This window comes from Mus musculus, chromosome 2, assembly GCF_000001635.26.
Source record: "Mus musculus strain C57BL/6J chromosome 2, GRCm38.p6 C57BL/6J".
NCBI lineage: Eukaryota > Metazoa > Chordata > Mammalia > Rodentia > Muridae > Mus > Mus musculus.
Window position 1 is genome coordinate 27,298,157 of NC_000068.7, and position 25,024 is coordinate 27,323,180.

The following is a 25,024-nucleotide window of genomic DNA, read 5'->3' on the forward strand; positions in this document are numbered from 1 at the left end:
GAGCCAGTCTTCTGTCTGCCTTTGGATGAAGATGGAGAACCCTCAGCTCCTCCAGCCCCATGTCTGTCTGGATACTGCCATGCTCCCATCTTGATGATAATGAACTGAACCTCTGAACCCATAAGCCAGCCCCAATTAAATGCTGTCCTTTATAAGAGTTGTTTTGGTCATGGTGTTTATTTATAGCAATGGAAACCATAACAAAGACACTGGGGAAAACTCCACACCAGAGAACAGCCAAGAGGATTTTAGTTGACAGTGGCACTGTTCATTATACAAGGACATTGATGCACCAGGAAGATTCAAAAGCAAGGCCTACTGAGTGGTGACAGGGGCTAGGTGGATGGATATAGGCCACTGGCAGTACTCAGGGCCTTGGGTGGTATCTAGTCACATGGCCCATCATATCCAATGTGCTACTTTCCTGGCTACCAACAAAGGCACCGGTATACCCCACGGGGCAAGGGGAGGCTTGAAGAACTTAGCTCAAGATCTGGCTTCACATGTTCAAAAGCAGAGCTGCGAACTGAGAAGAGGTGCAGGGGAGGCTTTCCACAGAAGGGAGGGGAGGCACCTTATGTGGGGACACTCTGGCAAGGTGGAGGGGCTGTTACCCCAGTGTGCTGTGTCAACTTACCGTGCTCCTCAGCCTTCCTAACCTGTGACCCTTTAATACGGGTCCTCATGTTGACCCCCACCATAAAATTACCATTATGCTACTTCATAATGGTAATTTTGCTACTGCTATGAATCATAATGTAAATATCTGTTCTGATGCAGGATATCTGAATTGAGACCCCCAAAGGGGTCGAGACCCACAGGTTGAAACCTGCTAGTCTAGAGTCACGGGAAGGGAGTTTTAATGAGGGATTGCTCAGGTCAGACTGTCCGGTGGTTGTGTCTGGGGGCTGGCCTGGGCATTCATTGATGCAGGAAGACCCAGCCCGCTATAAGTAGCACCAACCCCTGGCCTGGTGGTCCTGGGCTGTTCTGCTAAGCAGGAGCTAGCAAGCAGCTTTTCTCCATGGTTTCTGCTTGAGGTCTTGCACTGATTCCCCCCGCTGGGACTGTAATCTCCAAGTTAGGATAAAGTAAACTCCTCTCTTCCCTCAGCTCCTTTTGGTCAGAGTTTCCTCACAGGCAGAGAGAGAGAGAGAGAAAACTGGAACAGGTGCTAAGACCCTGACCCTGGGCTTTCCAGGAGAAATGGCTCTCACCTTCTCAATGTCCTCCAGGGTGCGGTAGTACTTGGCCTCGGTCTCCTGAATCTCTAACAAGCAGCAGCTTCTCTTGTCGTCCTCAGTCATGCCCATTTTCTAGAGGAGACATGACGCGTGAGCCAGGACCCCACTACCTGGCCACCCAGGTATCTGCTGCCGGCCACCTGTCCCACACAACAGGATGACACCTTTCCAGTATGGTCACAAGATTACTGAGTTTACAGTGAGCCCCAGCCCCTCCCCCATTCTCTATGTCTGAGGAAATGGAGGCACGTGGACAGGAGAGGACGGAGAGTTAGCAGCAAGGAAGTCACTAGGCTTTTAGACTCCTGGGTATTCACTCCTGACTCAGAACCCAGCATCCTCACCAGCCTGGGATGAAAGCTTCAGGAGAGGACTGTACCGCAGACAGGAGAGTTGTGCTCACGGCACTTGTTTGAGTGGGTCAGCCCTGTCCTGCAGTTGACATTGGCCAACTCCTCGGAGACCCACAGCTGACCCATTCTGGCTTCCAAAACCAAGTGCCCCAAAGGCCAAACTTCCCAGAGGAGCCACCAGCCTCCACCCAGAAGGCCTGAGATAACAGCTCACCAGTGGGTCACCTAAGGACATAACCTCTCTAGCAGGAGCAAACTCCCTGCCTGGGAGATGGCCTGCACAGGGTGCAGTGAGCGGGTGGGAGTGAGCTTTACAGATGCTTTCTTTTGGTTCGCTCAGCTCAGAAAGCCTGGTCTGCCCCAAAGACTCTGAAGAGCTAATACTGGACAGATGCCTACCCAGCTACCCTCCTCCTGTTGGTCCTAAGAGCCCCTTATGCGCCGCCACACCACAGTACTCTCAATCACTCTGCAGCATGGAGCGAGGACTTGGTGTGGTCCATCAGTATCTGAGGCAGCATGGAGTGTGGTAGGGTGAGGCCCATGGGGTGGATCTGCCTGACAATGTCTCACGGAGAACACAGTCCTTAACTTTCTCTATGGCCTCTGACACCTTCCCAACAGGTGGAAAGACAGCCGGCAGGAGCCCACCTAGCTTGTCTTACCTGCAACTTACCTGCATGTATCTGATCTGAAGGCATGGAGGAACAAACAAGATTGAACCAGTCAGCAGTGTCCACTGTCCTCAAGCCATGCTTGGGGAAGTAAGGGTCACCACTAGCAGCTCACCCTACTGTCAGCCCCAGTCCCAAAAGCCATGTCACAGCCCTTCCCAGAACCCTCTGTGGAAGAACCAGGACACAGCGTAAGGTCTAGAGTCTCCTTGCAGAACTTCTCATGCCTGGGCTCTGAGAGCAGAACCTGCCTTTACCTCACTACATACAAGTGAATCCAATTACCTCACTCTTAGCTAGTTCCGGACAGGATGAGAAGTGGGGAAACCCTCTGTTTTATCTCAGAGACCCTCCACAGCAAGAAGTCTACATCCCCTCTGTGGATGGACTAGACAATTCCGGAGATCCAACACCAGTGCTGGATATTAGAACATTGGCTGTCCTTTAGGACATGTTCGTGTCCTGGAGTTCTTCAGGACCAGGGACAGTGACTGCCTCCTAGGAGAGCTACCGGAGTCTCGGGAGAGCATGGGGGGTCAGATATGGCCACAAGCCACCGTGCCTACACACTGATATTTATCCCTAGAGCGACCTTAATCAACCTGGTGGGGCTTCCTAGGCCATGGCAGGCCAGCTCTGGGGAAGCCCTAATCAGACTTTCTGCAAGGCCGGGGAGTAGAGTTGACTACTGAAGCCTCTCCCACTTGCTCTGGAACCCTGAGCATGATAGGACTAATCATTAGATGCTGGGGACAAATGTGCACAGTGCTGCGAGAGTGGTACGAGGAGCCGCAATACCCCGGTATAGCCTTCCATCTCTCCTCCCAAGCCAGGGACACAGCGGAATACCAGCAGCCTGGGAAAGGCCCTCCAGGCTCTTTAGGGTTCTTCTCTCAGCTTTTTGTTTCTCTGCTACCAGCTGGAGGCTCCCACACAGATGGGAGACAGAAATATTGGCTTTTGATAAATTTCCCACTTCTTCAGGAACACATGTGTGTCAAAAGTCTCCACAACTGACAAGTGGCAAGGTGCCCACCTTGGAGGAAGTTCAAGGGTCTATGGGAGCTGTGGCCTGCCCCTCCAGGGCCCCCTCTCTGGATCCCCCCAGGCAGACCCCCACCTCCCATATAGCAGCTGTTGACAATAAGCCAGAACTGGCACAAAGATCATTAGCCAAGGCTGCTTGAAAATAAATACCCTTCAACATAAAAGGCGCGCAGCTGGCCGGCTGAGCCCACACCAGCCTCCTCATTCTGCACACAAAGAGTTACAATGATGCGTGCTTAGTAGCACGGTGTTAGACTGAATACAGAGTTACTATTTTAAAGCTCTCTGGATAGGCAGGACTATGAACCTTCTAAGAAAAAATTTGTAGCCACTCTGCTGGAGGAGGTCAACAGTCATAGGGCCCCTCACAGGGTCTCAACAGAACTGCAAGGACTCTGCAGGGGAGCCCTCCCCACACCAACCCCACCCCCACCCCCGGGGGAGGGTCCAGAAGGACCTGGGTCTGTACTCAGATCTGTTGCCTGTAGCAAGAGTGGCGGCCACCCGGGGGTGGGGGTGGGGTGGGCGCTCACCATGGGCTGCTGCACCTCCACCTTGATGATGTCCTCATAAATGTCATCTCCTTCATCTTCACACGGGACACAGTCGTAGATGTCCTCACCCAGGTCATGCTCGCTGCAAAGGGAGAGGTGGGTGAGCAAGGAAGGAAGGTCCAGCCGCCTGGACTAGGGGGCTGCAGAGCAATTCCATGTCTCCCACCTTGGCCCAGGCTCCCTGTCTACACAGTGGAGTTCCTCTGTGGGTTTGAATCAGCCTAGGCAGAGGCTGCCATGAGGATCTGCCTAGCTTTGAAAGCTTTCCCTTCCTCAGCGATGCCCCAAGCTTGGAATAAATGCTGGAGACACACCAGCCAGAGACACTTTCTGTCACTGAGATCCTCTGTGGATGATCTGCAGAAATGCCCAGCTCCTACTCCTGTCTCAGCCCATGCCCAGGAGCCCCAACTGCACCATTAACCTTGTGGCCCCATCAAGAAGGTTGAGGGTACAAGACCCACATATGGCTGCCTCTCACACACTGTGGGCACCATGCAGAATGGAGGAATGGAGAGAGACATGGAATACGTGGTGACCTTCTCGGGTCAGCACCTAGGGAAGCAAAGACCAGTTTAAAACTCAGGAAAGTTTCCATTCTGCTCACAACTCCTCGGCCTCCTCCAAGCTATCTATGACCATTAATTATCACTGCCTGTCTACTTGGCAGGTGCCCACAAACACTGGTGTGCTCTGAATGAGAATGGGATCAGTAGGCTTATTTGAATACTTGGTCCCGTCACTAGTTGGTGGAACTGTTTTGGAAGGATTGGGGTGTGGCCTTGCTAGAGGAGGTATTGATACTGGGGGTGGACTTTAAGGTTTCAAAGGCGCAAGCAAAACCCCGTCAGTTTTTTTCAGTTTCTCTCCCCCTACCCCTGCCTCCAACTTGTGGATAAGACATATGTCTCAGCACCATGCTGGCTGCCGTGCTCCCCAGTATGACAGCCATGGATTCACCCTCTGAAACTCTAATCAAGTCGCCATTAGATGCTTTCTTTTCTAAGTTGCATTGGCCATGGTGTCCCTTCACAGCAATAGAAAGTGACTAAGACAATCACCTCAGAGGCAAACCTCTGAGCATATCTGAGGGAGTCTCTAGATTACATTTACCAAGGTAGAAAGACCCACCTTAAAGGTGGGCACACCATTCTGTGAGCCAGGACCCTGCACTAAGGACAAAGAAGAAAATGAGCTAAGCACCAGCATCCACCAACTGCCTCCTCCCCTGACAGTGAGTACAGTGTCAACATCTTTTTTTAAAAAAGATTTATTTATTTATTTATTATACTTAAGTACACTGTAGCTGTCTTCAGACACACCAGAAGAGGGCATCAGATCTCATTACAGATGATTGTGAACCATGTGGTTGCTGGGATTTGAACTCAGGACCTTTGGAAGAGCAGTCAGTGCTCTTAACTGCTGAGTCCCAGCGTTGACATCTTAACCACAGCAGGAAGCAGAGAGCATGCATTCATTCTCTCTCTCTCTCTCTCTCTCTCTCTCTCTCTCTCTCTCTCACACACACACACACACACACACACACACACACACACACACACACACACAAAGCCTGCTTCCTGTGACATATTTCCTCCAGCAGGGTCAGACCTCCCAAATACTGCCAGCAACTGGGAACCAAGTATTTAAATGCCTAAGACTATGAGGGGCATTTATGGTTCAAACCACCACAGGCACTCCCTCCCTTGTGTGACTATTCTTCAGACCCCTGCCTAATGTGTCCAGGGGTTCCCAGGCACACCTGGGAATATTGCAGTCCCCAGAACCCCTTCCACCTGCTTTATGGTTGATGATGAGGCTGCCCCACATTTCAGCAACTTCCTCCTTCACTTTGAACCCCCCCCCCCACCATGCTGCGGGTCTCCTCACAAAGTCTGACTGCCATCCCACGCCCACTGCCTCAAAAGAGGCAGCTGTGGAGATAGGTACCCCCCATGCAGTGAGATTCTACAGGCCACGGTAGGAAGAGTGGTACTCTGGGTATCCCACAACTGCTGGTCAGAGAACAATCACCTACAACAGTTACACAGAGAACTGCCCATCTACTCTGAAGCCTTCTACCCACACCAAATTTCTCTTTGTTTCAAGACAGTCTCATCTTTGTAGCCCAGGCTGGCTTAGAACTCACATTGGAGCCCAGGCTAGCCTAAGTCTTATGACATTCTTCCTGCCCCAAAAGTCTTCTGTGTCATGGGATGAGGAGGATGTGACACCACACTCTGATTAAGCTCATTTTATTATTGTGTATGTGGAGATGGTGGGGAGGTCCCTGTGCCATGGGGCATGTGACAGTCAGATCACATTGTAGACTCCACTATCTCTTTCCACATTTAATTGAACTCCACAGATCTAACTGAAGTGTCAAGCTTGCATGCAAGCATTTACCCTCTATGCCATCTCACTGACCTACAAACTTAAGTTTTTAAAAGCCACTTGTTCTTTTTAGGTCCATAAAGTCCTTAGAGGTGGCCACTTTGCACATTAAATAATACATACACCTGCCTCCACACATTGCTTGTCTCCACACATGCAAATACACACACATACACTCCCCTTGGCCTGAGCCTCAAGTCCTCCTGGCTCTTCTCCCTGCCTGTACTGGGGCATCATAACTGGGGGACACATACTGGGGTGTACACAGCCCCCTGCCATGCAGGGCTTACACTCAGAGGTCAGGCTCATCTCAGAACATCCTGTGGTCTTTCCAGTTGACCTACCCTAGGCAGGACTGACTAGCTGTCTCCTGGAAACTGTCACCAGAGAGAATACAAATCATTTCCCTGGCATTTCTGGGCTCTGTGCCAAAGGACCCGGCCCTGCCACTCTACCCTCCAGACTCCTGGGCCAGGTGAGGGCTTCAAGGTCCTTTCTGGCAGATATTAGTAGGGCAAACTTCTGTCGTGCAGTAGAGCGAGGCTGGAGGCGCAGCGGCTGTCTAGAATTCCGACCACGTGGAACTGAGGGAAACAGATGCTTCCAGGCTTCGGAAGCAAAATGCTCGGGGCAGATGAGACACCTCCCTGTCTAGAGACAGACGCCGGCTTCGCTCCAACGGGCCAGGGGAAGGAAGTGATGGACAGGGAGCTTTGATGGTTACATGTTCCACAAGCCAGAGAAAGGGGTCAAATGGGTGAAAAGTTGGGCCTGAATGGGGGTCTTACAGGCTGGAAACCAACCAGCAACAGAACCCCACTTTTTCTCATCCCACCTTGTGAGGATATCCAAGACAATTCCAGGACTCGGGCCCCAGCCAGCTGAGTTCCTTGCCCATAAAGACCCGTACACAGACCCTACCTTGGACCTACTGAAACCAGCTCTTGAGGTATGACCGTTTGCTCTACTGAGGGCCTAGCTCCTAACTCAGTTGAAGGTGGGATGGCTGGAAGGCCACAGTTCTACCGTGACCTCTGCTCTGATTTACAGTGAAACGTGCATTCACGTATGCATACTCTATGATACTGGGCTCTGAGGCTTCTGATAGACAGATAGATGTACAGAGAGCAGGTGGCATATGCTAACCTTGGGCGGGTGGGGGTCAGCCCCATCACAGCCCAACAAGGCAGTGGGGTTTGTGAGCAGGACACAATAGTTCCTAGTCAGATGAGGCTTGTTGAATAACAGTGTCAAATCTCCCATGAGCTTATGGGTTCTGGCAAAGGTGTCCCCTCAGCACCCGCACTCCCAGCCGACTCTCCATACCAGCTATCCACACCTGCATCCACTGGCCTTGTAAACCATGCAAGATGGAGTTGTCATAGTGTTTTGGAAAGGAAGATTTCTAAAATTAACAGTGCACCTTAGATGACTCAATACGACAAAGGGACTGTCCAACTCCAGTCCCAACCCGTTCCACCTTACCACAGACCCACCAATCTCTTCTCCATGCCCACCCTCAGCCTCTCTCCTGGCTGATCCTCAATAGACCGCCTTCCCCTTAGCGAAGTCAACAGCACAGACAGCTCTTTCCTTTGGCATCTGGCTTCTTGACCTCTGCATCTCATCTCGAGCCCATGAGGACTTGCGTCTGGTCCTTTGTAATACTGAGCGAATAGTACTGTGTGATCCAATCTCCTTTTCCGTGGGCACTGAGCCACTTAAAAGTATAACAGAGTGTAATGCCAACACCAGAGAGGCACAGAGAAACAGACCTCTGCAGCTTACTAGCCAGCCAGCCTAGCCAACCTGGTGAACTCAGGCCATGGTGGGCAAGCAGGGGCCCTAGAGAGATGGGCTCAGAGGTAAACAACACATACTGCTCTTGCAAAAGACCCAAGTTTTGTTCCCAGCACGCACATCAGGTGGCTCCAGGGGAGCCAACACTTTATTCTGAATTCTGTGGAACTCTGCTCTCACAATTGCACATGCCACCACCCCACACATACTTAAAAACAGAAGAAATCTGGGGCTAGAGGGATAGCTCAGTGGTGATAGCACTGATTGCTTTTGCAGAGGACCTGGGTTCAGTTCCCAGAAACCATATGGCAGCTCACAACCATCCATAATTCCTGTCCTAGGATATTTACTGCCTCCCTCTGGCCTCCATAGGCTCTGCATGTGTGGTGTACACACACACACACACACACACACACACACACACACACACACAAACACACACACAGACAAAAACAAACAGATCCTAAAAATACACTAAGAATCTTGTTTTTTAAAAAAATGGGCGGCAGCTAAGGAAAGCTGCTCAAACCCAGAGTTTTCCTGGTCTCCACATGTACAAGTGTGCACTGCACACATGTGATCACACACAGTAGTGTTGGTATAGTGAACAGAAATTGCTATGTAAGCATTTCTCCCGCAGAGAGAGACAGAGCGAGCGAGTCCAAGAGAGCACACACTTTCACTTCTTTTGAAAGCCACACGCTGGAGCTGCTGGGTGTGGGAAAGGCAGGCTTGACTCCCTAAGCCTTTGCTTGCCCAGTGTTCTTCGCCGTGGCTACAGCATCCACATCCCTCCGGAAGTCTGTGCAAGGTCCGGTGCCTCACAGCTCCTCTAGCAGCTGTCGTCCATGCTCTGCAGTTCAGCCGCTGCAGTGGACAAGCATTGACTCTGTAATTCCCTACTGACTGCTGATAATGTATTGATGGTCTATCTTCCTGTATGGAAGGTACATTCAAAACTTCTATTTCTAAATCTTGAATGTTTCTCTTGTTGAATTTTAAGCTCTCTATATATTGCAAGTAAACGCTTTGGTGACAACCTCTCACTCCATCTCTAGATTGGCTATTTGTTTTGTTTTATTTTTTAATATATCCTGATAAGCATTTATTTTTTTATTTTTATCATGTGTACGGTTATTTTGCCCGTATGTCTGTGTACCACATGTATGCTTGGTGCCCTCAGAGGTCAGAACAGGGCATCAGATCTGCTAAGAACTAGAGTTACAGGTTGTTGTGAGCCATTACACGGGGGCTGGGAGAATATGACTCAGGTCATCTGCAAGAGCAACAGATGTTCTTAAGCTCCAAGCCACCTCTAGCCCCTGCTAAGCATTGATGCTTAACTGAACAAAGCCCGACTTCTCAGTTTTCCTTCTGTGCCATCCCAATACTATTTGTAATCCTCTAGAAAAAAATCCTCTATCTTCCCTAAGAAACCTCTGCTTCCGTCTAAGCCACAGAGGACGGACGCCTGACATCTTGCTTCAGTGCTTCGGCTGGGGTGCTGGATCCATCCCAGTGAACTGGTTCTGTATATAACATCCCACAGGATGCCTGTGTGTTCCAGAGTCATCTGCCCAAGACTTCTTTCTTTCTGTTTGGCTTCTTAAACATCTTGGACAAACCTCCATCTCGCCCTAAAACTCTGGGTCCCATCCAGAGCTCTTGGCTCTGGCCCCCATGGCACTCAGCTGCCTGTGTGCATTGTGCAAATAATGCTGTTTCACATCAATTTACAGGAGTGTTTGTGATGGAGTCTAAGCCCCCGGCTTTCTCCTTTTACAACACAGAGATGGCTTGTTGGGTAAGGGTGTTTGCCACCTTCACCTGACAACCTGAGTTCCGTTCTTATTCTCCACACAGTGGAGGGAAAGAACTAATCCCCACACAGTGTCCTCTGAAACGCCACCGCAGGCCATGACACCTAATTTTGTTAACTGACCACTGGACATTTTGACTGATATGCATGAAGGCTCTGGATCCTGCAACTTCTCCTGACGTCCTGTTTATTCTCAGAGTGACCCCACCCCAGCTGGACTCGAATTCTGTCCTGCCGAGGGCAGAGCTGACACCACCACAGAAATCAGCTTCTAGCTGCCTCCATGCTTTGCTGAAACTCACGGGTCCCTTGCTACACAGATGTGTGAGGGTCAAGGGTGGATATGGTAGTAGGCTCAGGACTTCTACTCACTGAGACCCCTGCCTCTCAGCATTCAATAGTTTTTTCCTAGCCCAAAGTTTCAGTCTTCCATGTTCCTACCACAAAGCAGTTCTAAAGGCCTGAAAGCCACATGACCAGGTTCACCCCAGCCACAGTCCCACTTCCCAGTACCAATTTCTGTCTGAGTTTTACTTCTGCTGCTGGTGTTAAAATACTCTGGCAAACTATTTAAGAGAGAAGGGGTTTGTTTATCTGGCACACAGTTCCAGGATACAGTCTGTGTTTGCAGGGAAGTCAGGCAGCAGGAACTTGCAGCAGCCCGTCATACCACATGTAGATCACATCAAAGAGCGATGGATTACGGGTGCATGCTAGAGTGGTAACATGCTGGTGCTCAGCTTACTCTCTCCACTCTTACGGAGCCCATGATCCCCTGCTAGGGAATGGAGCCGCCCACAGTGGACTAGGCTTTCCCATCTCAATGAACATGATCCCTCACAGATATGCCCAGGGGCAAACCTGATCTAGACAATCTCTCACTGATAGATGTGTGTGAGGATATTCCCTCCACTTTCTCTCAGCTTTTGGCTGCTGTCCAGTGCCTCTGATTACACTGGCATTACTGGCTGGAGGAATGTTAGTCTGACCCTACCATTCTGTCATTGAAGAAAGCCAGATCTCCTTAGATATCAAGCAACCAGCATAAATGGAGGCTTAGAGGGTAGCATTATGTGTGACAATACAGTGATTGGAGTGGCCGTCCTCCAATGAGCACATACAGAAAAGCCTCTGAGGGAATCATCAGGTAGGAAAGGGGAGACTAAGGTTTGTCCCTCTGGTCACAGAACAAACAAGACTACAGGACTGGGCAGCTGGAAACACCATTCACAGGAAACTAAGATACTGGGAACATCCCCTAACAGATACGACAGCATCACATGGTACTGGGACTCTGGGAACACCCTACAGCAGAAATCTTAGCATCATCGAATGGTACTGAGAAACTGGGAATAGCGCCCAGCAGATAGCCCAACATCACACCATACAGAGATTTGAGAACACCCCTAGAATGATCACCCAACACATTATTTACTGTTGTATTCAGATCTTACCTTCCCAAAAACTCAATGGTGAGCAGGAATATCTATCCTGGCAGGATGTGTTTCACACACCACTTCCCACCATCTCTCTTAAACACCCTCAGGTCAAGCATGGTCAGCCAGAAAAGAAAGGGTATGTGAGTGTGAGTGTGTATGTGTGTGTGTGTGTGTGTGTGTGTGTGTAAACCTGTTCTAGTGCCTTAACCTAGGGTGACAGAGCCTCAAAGTTGCAGACTCCCCCCCACCCCCCCATCTCCACTCTGCCTCCTGCCCAGAAGCAGCCAATCTGATTCCTGTCTGTATCCTGGGCTGACACACAGAGCCACAAGGGAGCCCCGAGCAGACTCTCTACACCGATGCCATCTGCATTTATATGATGCAGTCTCTGCCCATTACTTAATTAATTCAGGTCAACAAACAGTTTCATGCATGAACTGAAGTTTCACATACGTATACTCCAAAGTACCAGAGAAATGAAGCGAACAAAGAAGAGCTCTCTTAAAAAAGAAAATAAAACTAAAAGTAAAATCAGACATAGTAAAGTAAAAACCATACGATAATCTCCGTGATCAACATAATCAAGCAACAGTCAGATACTTTTGGGTTGACCCATATCCATCCTAAGACCAGTTCTGCACCCAAACCCTTGTTGATCCTTAGGATAGAGATGGCTTCAAGGTGGAAGCATGGCAGGGGACAATGCTTAGATGAGAAGGGGGTTACTTTGGTGTCACTTTGCGAGGTGACAAGCTCAGGCTGTATGATGGCATCCCCAGCGTCCACTTTAGGGGGGTATAGTGCTTGTGATCTCAGGTCTGGGGAGGTGGAGAAAGGTAGGCGTCTGGGACTTGCTGGCCTGCCAAGCTGACTTAATGGGAGAACAAGGCCACTGACAGAACCTCTTTCAAAAGAAAACAAACAAACAAAAAATGGCACCCAAGGAATGCAGCCAAGGTTGATGTGCTCATGTGTGTATTAGGCATTCACACAGAGAGAAGGCTGGGACGATCCCAGGGCTTTTCACATGCCTTATGACACCAAATTAAAATGAGGACAAAGGCTAGGCCATGGAAGCCCAGGGGCTACACGGGCCTCTCAGGCTTATAGACATCACCCCTCTTGGTCCTGCTGCCATGAGAATACACAAGAAAGAATGTACGTGTGTGTGTGTGTGTGTGTGTGTGTGTGTGTGTGTGTGTGTGTGTGTGTGTGTGTGTGGTGGCAATCCCACACAGTGGCAGGACTATGACAATCAGACACAGCTGGGTCACATGGTGTGATGGCCCCTTACCTGCCCCACCTGCCCAACCCCTTCTGCCCCAGCCTCTCCCTCCTGAAGCTTCCTGAAGCTGCTGCACTGAGAGATGCTGCATCCCAGCAATGACTCCTTAGACCTGACGGCGCTCTTCCGGGAGCTCTGCCTGTGCCTCTGTGGCCCACAGCCTCACTCACTAGCCCGCATGGTAGCTGTCTCTGGTATCCTGCTTTTCAACGAGGCAGCTGCCCAGCTCACTCACTCTGCAAAACAGGGAGAAATGAGCAACTGCCCTCTGCCTTGGGCACTGGGTGTTTACAGAGGACACAAAGATCAAGCTGATAGGCTTGGCACACAGTGTGAACGCAGCCTCTGGCATGAAGCTGGCAGGCAGGCCTGTGACAAGCCACCATGAACTTGTTACTAGGAAACCAAAGGGGACATTTTTTGTGACCTCAGCCCACACCAGACTATAGTTCATCTCAGGGCACAGGCAGCAAAGAGTGGCTGCTGTGGACTGGATGGTCTGCGTGCGGGGACATACAGACAGGCAAGACACCTCAACACTTTTTTTTTGTTTGTTTGTTTGTTTGTTTGTTTTGTTTTTTGAGACAGGGTTTCTTTGTGTAGCTCTGGCTGTCCTGGAACTCACTCTGTAGACCAGGCTGGCCTCGAACTCAGAAATTCACCTGCCTCTGCCTCCCAAGTGCTGGGATTAAAGGCGTGCGCCACCACGCCCGGCACCTCGACACTTTTAATCACTCTCTGTGAGAGGAATCACTCTTGACTGCAGGTAGGAGCAGGGAACCATCTGACCATACCTACCTGGTTTCAAGTCTGCTGGGGCTCTGTCCCCCCACAACACACACACACACACACACACACACACACACACACACAAACGAAGCAACTGCCTCTTTTCTGGGAATCCCTTCCAAGCAGAAGTGCCTAGAAATATCCATAGATGGACAGTTACAGACAGACTGATAGACAAGGTAGCACTGGGTCACAAGGCTAGTCCCATAGGGACATCCTAGGCCCCTGACAGATGGCCCAGTATTTCAGTTCCTCCTTTGTCACATGGTGTGGGCTGTGTGGCCTCCAGCAAGGCACTTCCCCTCCTGAAGCTCTCTATCAACCAACTGCAAAATGGAGGGCAGAGCCCACCTGTGTGACTGAGGCTGAGGTGACATGGGACTCTGCAGGAGCAATGTGAGGGACACGAAAGGATGCTTCACACAAGGACTGCACGTCCATGTTCTGGGCATCCATTGCCACCCGGTGTCCTGCCCACCCCCTCTATGGGCGGGGACAAGTACCAAGGCACAGTGTGAAGACCAGAGGATAATGAGAAGAAGTCAGTGCTCTCCTTCTGTCTTATAGGTCCCGGGAACTGAACTCAGGCTGTCAGGCTTGGCAGCAAGCACCTTCACCTGCTGAGCCATCTCGCTGATCCTGGCTCTTCCATCTATCACTCCATGCTGGGCTCGGGTCACGCAATCTGCCTGCTTTGTTCCTTACAAATGACCCTAAGGAAGCTCAACCAACCAGGACGGGGATATAGAAAAACAATGGAAACTCAGTGTCAAGGTCGCCCAGTGCTCCGGACAAACATCTAGAGAAGGCATCCTTTTAACATGGCAGGACTTTGGGTGGCTTCTCAGAGGTGACTACTCATTTTGCAACGTTTTCTCTTAATATGCTGCTGTGTGTCACATCTGTGCCCAACACAACAGGCATGACACCAGAAAGGCCAAGTTTTTATCTCTCAGGGTTTCTAAAAGACATCATTGGATTTGCAAGACCCCATTAGGACAAAGCTCTCTGCTCCCAGCTGGAAGATGTCCACACATGGCTTTAACACTCCCACTCTGGCTGCCTCTGCCAGAACAGAAAGCCTGTGGCTGACTTGGTCCTGTGATATCCTGAGCCTTGCCTGCTGCTGCATACATCTTAAGAGTTAGAGAGCGGGAGACGTAACAAGAAGGATCCTCCCCCACACACACCCCCTACTCCCCACCTCCACCCCACTGCACAGAGATCCTGCAGTGCTGGGACCTAGAAGGCCCTGAAGTAACAGCTGAGGCCAACTGCATTCCCCCCTGTACTAAGGCTCACAATGAGGGGAACCGGGGACCAGGTTACTCTCAGGCCAGAATGAAATAGGAAAACTTTTCTCAGTTTCCAACCTAACTGTAGCCCTCTTCACAGGCACCAGAAATGGGCAGCTGGTCAGACTACTGGACGGGAGGGCTGGGCTGTACTCACAGGTCACCACAGGCTCAGAACAACCAGCTCTAATTTCCCAAGTAAGGTATAAATGAGACCCTGAGTCTCCCCAGACTCCTGCCCAAGACTCAGCAGAGGCTACTGACCTGGCACACAATTCAAAGTCCTCAGGAGGCATCCCCATGGACACCTGTTATCTGTGGGGAGACATTTTCTTCTGTTTGTGTAGCCACAGGTAAGGTGACCAGGAAGGGAGGCTGGGAAAAAGAGCCCGCTGCACGGGCATGAGGAAAATCTGAACCCAGCTCCCCAGAGGCGTGAATATGATCAAAATCCATGAGTATGACAGTATCACAGTGAAACCCATTATTATATGTAATTAATATATGCTAATAATCACATTGAGAGGAAAAAAAAAATCCCAATCCAGGCACAGTGGCACACGCCTGTGATTCAAGACCTTGGGAGACTGGGGTAGGAGGGCTGCAGCAAGTTCCAGGGCAGCCTGGGCTACAAAGTGAGTACAAGATGTGACTCCATTCAAAACAACAACAAATTACTAGTCCGAGACACACCAAGAAGTACCTCCTGTAGGAGGCCTCTGTCCTCCAGGCCTAGATGGGTGTGTGCAGGCACAGGTCTCAGGTCTGCGCAGGTGCTGACACCTCCATCAGCACCAAGGCAGACTCTGCCAGGCAGCACTTGGGATAGCAGGGCGATTACTCAGGCATGGAGCCCCACCTCGGCTCTGCCCTTCAATAGAAGGGGACCCTGGGCCCCTTCAACCTCTCAGAGCCCATCTCCTTCCAGACACAAAGCTCTAAAGTCCCCACCCAGGCCCATTCTGACACAGCCATGAATCACCTGCAGAGATACAGTCTATGAACACTGGTTTCATGATTTTGTTCAGTCAGTCCCCATGGCCAGAACTCACAGGCTGGGACCAAGAAGCCCAAGAAAGGATGCAAGTGAACTTCAGCACCAAGGAGAAGCCCATCTTGTATGAGTGAGACACCAAGGGACACTTGGGAAGTAGACACATGGGCAATGCTGGAGGTCCAGCTGAGGTGGCTAAGTCAAGAAAGGGAAAAGGCCTTTTTACTCATGGAAGAAGCCTGTGTCCCAGCCTTAGGTGACAGGACTGTAAGACAGGACTGCAGCTTTATAATGTGAGCCCAGTGCTAAGGCCTCCCTATAAGAGCCTCCTACCCTCTCCTCTAGCCCACAGCCTGCTGTCCACACATCACCTCAGCCAATAGTGTTGTTGAACTTGACCTGAGGCAGGAGAGAGCCATCCCCACCTCTATGGGAGGAGGTTTAACTTTCAGCTTTTCTCAAATTATAATAGGTTGGTCTGAAACTTTTCCTAGGGGGCGTGTGAACAGGGTGCTTTCTAAGGGGCCTGGAGACATTCTGTTGTGGTCTGAGAGTCTCTTGGGACCCAGGCTGCCTTGAGCTTCCAATTCTCCCATCTCAGCATGAGCCCATTTGTTTAAGGCTACAAACTAATTCACCTCAGAAGACAATGATGTCATTGCCAGCACAGAGCAGGCTCTGCCATGACAGACCGGAGTCTGTGACCTCAAAGGGACATCTGTGCATGTTTCAAGATGGAGATGAAGAAACGGAGACTCTTGGAGGGACTAAGCAACCTAAGGCAGCAACACAGAGCACAGCCGGACGGGTATACAGCCCAAGACCGGTGGTGCGCAGGTGTACACCCTTGCTTTCCTGGGCCCTGGGAATGCTCCAGCCATGTCACCTGGGCACAGAGGGCCCCAAAAGAGAAAAACAAGAGGACAAAGCCAGACCTTTGTGACCCCAGGACCCTGGCTGCTACACCTCACTTGTAACATTGCTCCTGTGCCATCGGCCTTCCTGTATAAAGCAGCTGCCAGTCCTGTAGATGGGGCGCGGGGGTGAATACCGGGCTTGGGCAATGGGATCAGACACTTCCAGAGGAAAGATATTATGCAAACCCGGGTGACAATTTTTAGAGCAATTGAAAAGCAGGCCTCTCCTTTTGGACTTATTTTGCTTAATAATGGCATTTTTAAGTGGCTATGTTTTGTGTGCCTCATCTCAACCAGCTGCTCTGACTGCGTGATCGCACAATTACTTGCTAATCTAAAGAGGGAGCTTCAAGTGCTCACCTCGGAAGGGAGCCTTATCCAGTGGGGCTCTGTTCTAGCCCCTGGAAGGACATTTGAGACTACAGCTCCCCACTGCCCAGCTCAGTGGCTTAGGGCTATGCACGGCTGTCATGTAACACATGGATGTGGACCAATCTCACAGCATATGCCCAGCCAGAGTACTGACTGCTTGTGATAGAAAACTCAATTACTTGTTGGCAGCTGTTATCTGCAGATAACATTGCTCTGGCAATATTTTGGGTCAACCAGTTCAAACAAAACACATTCTTCAGATTAATTTCACCTGTTTCTTCCTACGTTTTTTGGTGTGGCTACTAGAAAGCCAGCAGTCACATACGTCACCTATGTCTAATGTCCTCCGCATGGTACTGCCACAGCTACTCAAAAGTCGGGGAGAGAGGTGCTCTTGGTCAATGGGGCAGATTAGGTAGGAGCCCCCAAGTGCCCATGGTGCCTGTGAGCACCCCATGGTTCACTCAACAGCATCTGACACTGCTGTCCATCTTCCCAACAGCCCCTCCCAGCACATACTAATGTCATGTTTTATAGAGGAAATTGAGGAACATCAAAGCAAGCAGCCTGCCAAGACCACATGGGCAGGAAATGTCTGTGCTAAGGACAGCTCTAGGAGTGAATGGTCCAAGTGAACAACCAGTAGTATCCTCAGGTGGTACAGAAGGTGGCTCTACTCATGGCTAGTCTATGTGCCGTGAGGTTGTAAAAGCCCTAGGCAGCTCTCATAGGAAGACCTTTCTGAGTGTGGGTAGATGCTACATGGAGATCCAGGACACCTCAGCCAGGGACACAGAGGCAGCCTATGCCTGTCCCCTGTGACCCATCCACCTTGTCCCAAAATTCCCTTTGAGCTTCCACCCCCTGTCTGAAGCAGAGTGTCTCAGAAGGCAGGTCAGGGTCAGCACCTCACTTTTATATCGAAGGCCTGGTTGGTCCTGGCTAGACAAGACTGACAAGGCTCAGCATCCAGACAGCAACTGAACTAAGCAGCATGGCTGATTCCCTGCATACAATGGTCTCTCAACAGACCCACCATACACGGAACTCCAAGGAGACAGGCACATGAGGAAGCCTGAGGAAGCCAGAGATTAACACCCTTACCACCACTACCACAAGCTGCAGTGTCTGGGTCAGAGTGGCTGGAAGGGTCCTGCAGACATGCAATCTGATCGCCATTACGGATTCTGTCCCTTATACTCTGAAATGTGCCTCCCAATACCCACATACACAGCTGCTACCCAGCTGCCGTCTCATGCCTTCCTCAGGCTGGCTGTTTGTGTAACGGGCAAACATTACTACCAGTTCCACAGAGGTGGGTACCAGGTAATCTGCCTTCCAAGGAAAGGTGAAGGAAGGAGAAAAAAAAAAAAAAAAAACCATAGAAGATTTATTACACTTGAGCCCCTGGGACCAAGCTGCAAGGTAGCTACTCAGACGCACCCTCCTTCCCTGTAATTTCCAGTTCAGGTTTGCAGTAACTGCGGGATTAAGGATTAAGGGGCTGAGTGATTAATGTCGCTGAGGAACAGCTTTTGGCTGGGCAAGACCACAAGATCTCTGACTTGCACTCCCATGGGAGTGGCTCCAGTTTGGTTTGGATAGAGACCAGTCGCAAACCAGAAGGGGTTTGAGGAAGAGTGAGGTGGGTGCCCACTTCCAGTCAGGCTCGCCACATGGGAGTCCTTGAAATGAGCCATGCTACACAGGCCACCTCCAGGGGAGCAGGCTGGAAAAACATGAGAGGGCATCAGGCTATTTCATACCTGGCCCTGGATCCACAAGACCTACAGGGTCCTTGTCCTTCCAAATACGAGTCTGTGCCAACCTGAGGGACACTGCCTGCAAACACAGACGAAGACTCTGGAGGGACATTAGAACTGGTCTCAGCACAAGCCCAGAGCTCCCCAGCTGCCATGGGGCCATCCAACTATGCCATCTAACCTATGGTTAGGGCAGGGTTGTGCCAGCAGGCTGAATGCACCCCATCCTCTGCACCCCTATGGTGCTCTACCTGCACCTGAGTGTCCCTCTCCGACTCTGTAGAGATCGGTCAGAGTCATAGTGGTATCTGGTATAGCTGGCAAAGGACTCGGGCCTTGGATGACTTTCACGGAACCCTTTTCCCTCTGAGGGACTCTTTATAACACAGGAGGATCCAACCAGATATCTGAAGGAACTCTGGGCTTCCTGCCCGAGGGATCATCGCAGGTCTACAGGCAACACGTTTTGGAATTCCCTCTGCCTCCAGGTGAGGGCTCTCCAGCTCTCACTGACCTGCATGACAGGGCTGCCAGCCCAGGACAGACAAGCTAAGCTGTGGATGAGGAGTTCCAGGCATGCCGGACCATGTCTGTGGGCTGCATGGGGCTCAGAACAGCTATGAATGCTGCCCGACACAAATTATAAACTTGTTCCAGATATTATCATTGGGAGAGGGGGACTCCTTGAGCATTACACCTTTGTATATGACCATGTCATACCACAATGTCACAAGGTTAGACACATCCAACAGACCTTGCAAACACACTGGGCTCCATCTCTGGAGACACCTCAGGTCCGGGGAAGGGTGTGAATGCAGCAAATCCCAGCATGCACCCGTAAGTGGTGCTCAGAACACCCTATCCCAGCACAGTGAATTCCTTTCTGAACTGGTGCAGAGACAATGGTGAAGGGGGCTGGGGGTGGGCCATAGCATCTGCAGAAGGATCACATTTATCTCAGAACAAGGCAATATATGTGGAGGAGGAGGAGGAGGAGGAGGAGGAGGAAGAGGAGGAGGAGGAAGAGGAGGAGGAGGAGGAAGAGAAGAGGAGGGAGAGGAGGAGGAGAGGAGGAAGAGGAGGAAGAGGAGGGAGAGGAGGAGGAAGAGGAGGAGGAGAGGAGGAGGAGGAGGAAGAGAAGAGGAGGAGGAGGAGGGAGGAGGAAGAAGAAGGAGAGAAGGAAGAGGAGGAGGAGGAGAAAGAGGAAGATGATGATGATAGCAGCAGTCTATTGGGAGGCACAAAGGAGTCTGGGCTTGTGAGAAAAGCAGACACACAAGTTAAGCCCTAACAATAACAAACTAGGTCCTGGGCAGGCCCAGCTCCTCCTAGCCTGGCTCCTTCCCTGTCAGAATGGGCTGTCTGGCCCCTCTCTCCTTCCTACCGTTAGGCTCAGGATGGGCTACCTCCCTTCACTGGCAAAGAGCTGGGTAATCCCATACCAGTCATGTGATCTGACTCATATGACCACAGCAGGCTGAAGAGTTAGGCCAAAGGCTCTATTACCCCTGTGGGGAAATGACCCAGCTTGGCCTGTATGTGGTAGAGGGGAAAAAAAAATCTTGAGAGGAATTAAGCTACATGGAACCATTAAGAGATAAAGAACCATCTCTCTCTCCTGCCAGAGATGGTCTAAGCAGGAAGCTGTAAGGCTGCCTGAGTCACAAGCCCCACTGCTTAAAGCCAGTGTGGCACCCAGAGGCCAGGGAAGAGGAACACAAGGACACCTCACCTGGGCTGCCTGCCCCCTGCCACTCCCACAAGCTCCACAGAGGAAACATTCGAGGAGAAAGGCCACCAACCATGACCAACAGACACCAAGGCAATTACTAGGCAGCTGGGCAGCCTTGTGGAAGGCAGAGAGTGCTTAGTAGACAGGATGCCTGTAACTCAGCCATGCAGAAATCCCAGCTTCTGGCAGGGACATCACAGAAAGGCCAGTCAAGGCTGACTCTACCTTGGGTCAAGCTTTCCCCACTGCTGAGCCTGGGGCTCCTCCCCCTGCCCACCCCATCATCCTTCCTCTACTTACTCAGCCAGCTCTTCCAGGCTCCGGTAGACGTCGTCATCATTTTCAGCTGTCTCCTCTGATGGAAATGGCCTATAGAGAGAGGGCAAATATGAGGATGGCAAATCTCCACATCCTGGCCACTATGGGGACCTGCCTGCAATCTCCTCTGGGCCTGCATAAGCAGCTGGGCTTATTAGCCCTCTAGGTTGGTGTACTCAGAAGAGCAGCCCCTGGGCCATGGGTAAGTCAGCCCTTACCTAGGTCTCCAAGCCTCAATACCCAATAAGCACATGAAGAGCCTGATCCAAGGGCTGTTATCCCCCTTCACCACGCTGCCAGTATCTACACAGCAGTCATGCTCTGGAGGGCTATAAACGTACGTGGGCCTCCCTGGATGTGGTGAGCTACAGAGTAGACAAGTGGCCCGTCCCCCAGGCTAGACTAGATGGCAGCTCAGTACCTACTGCTCTTCAAAGCCTATTAGGACAACAGCTATCACCCCCTGGGACCCAGTAAGGATAGGGAAAGTTGTAAAGAGCTGCCCATCTACAAGGATATGCTGTCCTAGGGTGTCCCTAGCACCTTGGAAGCAGGAGCTGCATGGAGATGTGACCCCAAAGGGCACCATTGGACAGTTATGATCCCTACATCATGTGCCACCATCACAGCCTCTAAGTCACCACCTCACGGCCTCACAGCGGCAGCTTCCATATTCATCAGCCCCTAAGCTGGCCTTCACCCTGTCAGTATGTGGCCCTAGCCACTTACAGCCACCCCCACCATGCCAGCTCCTCTTTGGTGTCCCCCACCAAGCAAAACTGCACTCAGGAAGAGTGACAACAGGTGCCACGCAGTCAGATGCAGTAGATGTTCCCAGCCTCCTCCTCTTCTTCCTCCTTTCTCTCCTCCTCCTTTTCCTCCTCTCCCTCCTCTTCCTCCTCTCCCTCCTCCTCCTCCCCCCACTCCACAGTCTGGTGGCTAGTTTAGCTGGCACACTCACACTGGTTTCTGTCTGAAATGTGGGCGCATGTGCTCTCCTCTTTTCTGAACACATACCGACCCTTTTCTTCCCCAAACCCAAGCCCTGGAATGGCTAGGTGACTCTATGATTCCTCCTCTCAGTCTTTCTCCCAGGTAGCCAGCACTTTTATAGTCCTCTGCCCAACCCCAAACACACACACACACACACACACACACACACACACACACACACACACACACACACTCCACCAAGCAGCTAGAGCTTGTGGCCAAGACATGGTCTGGTCTCATCTTTCCTGGGCTTCTGTCTACAGTGGCTCCCACCTCCTAGAGACAAAGCCTGTCCCAATCTAGGCACCAGCACCTGCTCTTCCAGACCAGCACACGCCAGAGGGAACAGCTACTCCATCCTGGAACACAACATCCCTCCCACCGTCCTCCCAGCACCCTACCTCAGTCCTCCTCCTGATGCAGACCATGTCTGCTTGCTTCTGGGTCTGCAGCCGCTATAGCTTCAGGCCCAAGAAGAGGAGGAACTGTCACCCATCTGATGCCCCCAGGTTCCCTCAGACCCGTGGGACACTGCATCTCCACATCCCTTCAGTAAACTAAGCAGACCAATGCCAGTGAGGAGTTGCTGGGGACAGAGCAGCGCTGGCAGCCAAAGCTGGGGACTGGGGTGCAGCTCAGAGTGTGAGGTATGGAATTCAAGTGAAGGGGCTCATCCTGGGTTACCCCCTCTCCCATCCCACCCCGTCTCCTGCAGCTACGCTTATGAACGCTTTTCACGTCCCCATGAGGCACAGCGGGCTGGGAATCCTTTACTTAGCTCAACTTGAGATGTTTTATTCCTTTTGCCCCCATGAAAATCTCACTAGTCTATAATTGGATTATGCTTGGCATCTCTGCTAACTGTGTCCCCAAGACCCATCTCAGGGCACCGAAGACTGGAGTGACCCCCCCCCCCCCCGGGGAGTGCCTCTTCTGCTAGGAAAGCCTGAGAAAGTATGGGCACATGGAGTAGGCCTGTGGAGCTTCAGAGACTTTGGGCCATGCAAGCCCACGCCACATACCTGGGATGAGCAGACATTTGTCCGCATTCCCCGAGGGAAGTTACACAATGGGAACAACAGCCTTCATTCTGCAAAGGAACTCATGTTTGGAATGAGAATGTGGATGGATGAGGAAAGAGGCTGTTTTGAAGAGAGAGCCACTCTGAGGCAACTCTAGCCACCTGAGGACCCCATTGGTAGTGACGACGGTAGCTTTAGTCTCCAGACACTTCTCCCTCCCCTTCCCCGACCCACCTACCTAACTCATTTACTTCTTAAAGCCCAGGATGATAACCAAGCTTTGACCATTGGCCCCTTATTGAGATAACTGTGAATGTGTCCAAAACTAAAATGGTTTTGTTCAAAAGGGAAAAAAAATGATAAAATAGTTCCTCTCATTAATCAGCTTTACGTCGATTTAACATTAGGCCAGCCCACGTGTTTTTCCTTTCTTCTAGAAGTAGCAGAAACAAAGATGCCACTCTCCACCTGCCGCCCCGGGGCTCAGCAGACAGCAGGGGAGATCCTGGGAGGAGGGCCCAGACTTCCCTGCGGAAGTCAAGCACAGGCCACTCCCCTGGAGAATCCAAAAGGCCATGGTGGGAGGACAAGCCCATCACAGATCAAAGGCAAGAGAAGGCAGCCAGGGCCTTCAAAAGCCATAGGCCAAATCCACTCATCTCCAGAGGAGACAAAGATGCCCCTTTAATTAAGTCAAGCATCTCCCCGCGGCTGCAGGTGCATGTTCCAGCAGGGATCAGCTACAAACAGGAGGCCCAGCTGGGGACTGGCCTTGGATACCCTCACTGGCTGGGATCCCCTCCTTGCCTGGGGACAGCTGACATTTTCAGTGTCAGATGATTCAGCAGTGAAGGGGGCCACTTCTACACCAGCCTCCACCACAGCTCCCTACCCCCTCGCCCATCAGAGCAGTCACCGGCACTCAGGCTAACTGTTGTGTCGGCCAAGCCTCTCTGTCTGCATTTTAAACCAGGGAGAACAGGGCTCTTCCTGTCTCTGCCTCCCAAGTGCCTAGGACTAAAGGTGTGCAGTACTGGGCCCGGTAAGCTATTTATCTTTAACTGATACAAAATGTATGGTGAGAGCACATGCTTGTGGAATAACATATATCAGTATACTCTTTCCAGTAAGGATGATGTTGCTTCTTTAATATGGAAGAAAGCATCGTCAGGGTTATTTCTGGGTGTTAACCTGACCGAATTTATTAGTCACCTAGGAGAAAGAGAAGCAGACACGGGCGGGGTGTGTCTAAATGTGGGTGGCGCTGTTGTGTAGTCTGGGGGACAGATAGAGTATTAGTGGGAGAAAGAGAAGGGAGCCTGCAGCACAGGCATAGTCTCTCTGTCTCTGTGTCTCTCTCCCCGTGCCTCTGTCTCTTCTTTGCTCCACCATGCCCTCTCCACCACCATGGGCTGAAACTTTGAAAACCATGAGTCACCCCTCCCTACCCACGGTGGTTTCTCTTGGGCACATGGTTACAGTGACCAAAGTCAGACAAATACTACAAACTCTTACTTACGATAAAAGTTCCCCTCATATGTAACATAGATGAAAAATTTAAAGCCCCTTTAAGTCCTGCAGAGTGTGATCTGTATAAAATGGCATGCAGGAAGTGCTAGGCTGCAACTTCTGGTGCAGATGGCAGAGCAGCAGTGCACCCATGTTGAAGGTTGGCCTGAAGCTGCTTGTATTCAGATGCTGATATTGGGCCTCTAATTGGGCTGCCCCAGAGATGAGAGTCTCCAGGTAGAACTGTGACCCTGCCCCCAAGTTATTTGTGATTGGTAAATAAAGATGCCAACAGCCAATAGCTGGGCAGAAGAGACATAGGTGGGGTTGAGGTTTCCTGGGCTTGGGGTTGGGGGTAGAAAAAGGTGCAGGAGAAGGAGAAGCCACCATGGGTTAGAGCCATATAAACATGGCCTGAGGACTGGCCAATCGGAGTTAAGCGCAGCACAGATAAAACATAGTAAATAGTAAGTAATAATTCAGGAAAGTAGATTCTAATAACAGAGTAGGTATCCGCCCAGCTCTTGTACTGTTTAAGACTTATTGTAAATATAAAGGCTGTATATGTCTTTTATCCGGGAACTAAAAGGTCCAAGGCGGGTAGAAACCCCAGGATTCAGATTAAATAATTTCTACAACATAAAGTACTACAGGACACAACCTTAGGCAAACCCTTAACACACATTGTATGTGGGGAAAGGTCTGGGCTAA

General features: G+C 51.0%; 1 protein-coding gene across 6 annotated transcripts in view; it reads right to left on the reverse strand.

Annotated features, from left to right (window-relative positions):
* Vav2 (vav 2 oncogene) overlaps positions 1-25,024 on the reverse strand; it is a 165,505-nt gene that overhangs the window by 36,053 nt on the left and 104,428 nt on the right. For 4 of the 6 annotated variants that reach the window (NM_009500.2, XM_006497858.3, XM_006497856.2 and 1 more), the window contains 3 exons: positions 20,772-20,840; positions 3,852-3,954; positions 1,218-1,316 (listed from right to left, as the gene is read on the reverse strand). In NM_009500.2, coding sequence (NP_033526.1) covers positions 1,218-1,316; positions 3,852-3,954; positions 20,772-20,840 — 271 coding nt within the window. Of the gene's footprint in view, positions 1-1,217; positions 1,317-2,273; positions 2,289-3,851; positions 3,955-20,771; positions 20,841-25,024 lie in introns of all 6 variants that reach the window. The other 2 variants (NR_133905.1, XM_006497854.2) reach the window with 1 other exon arrangement.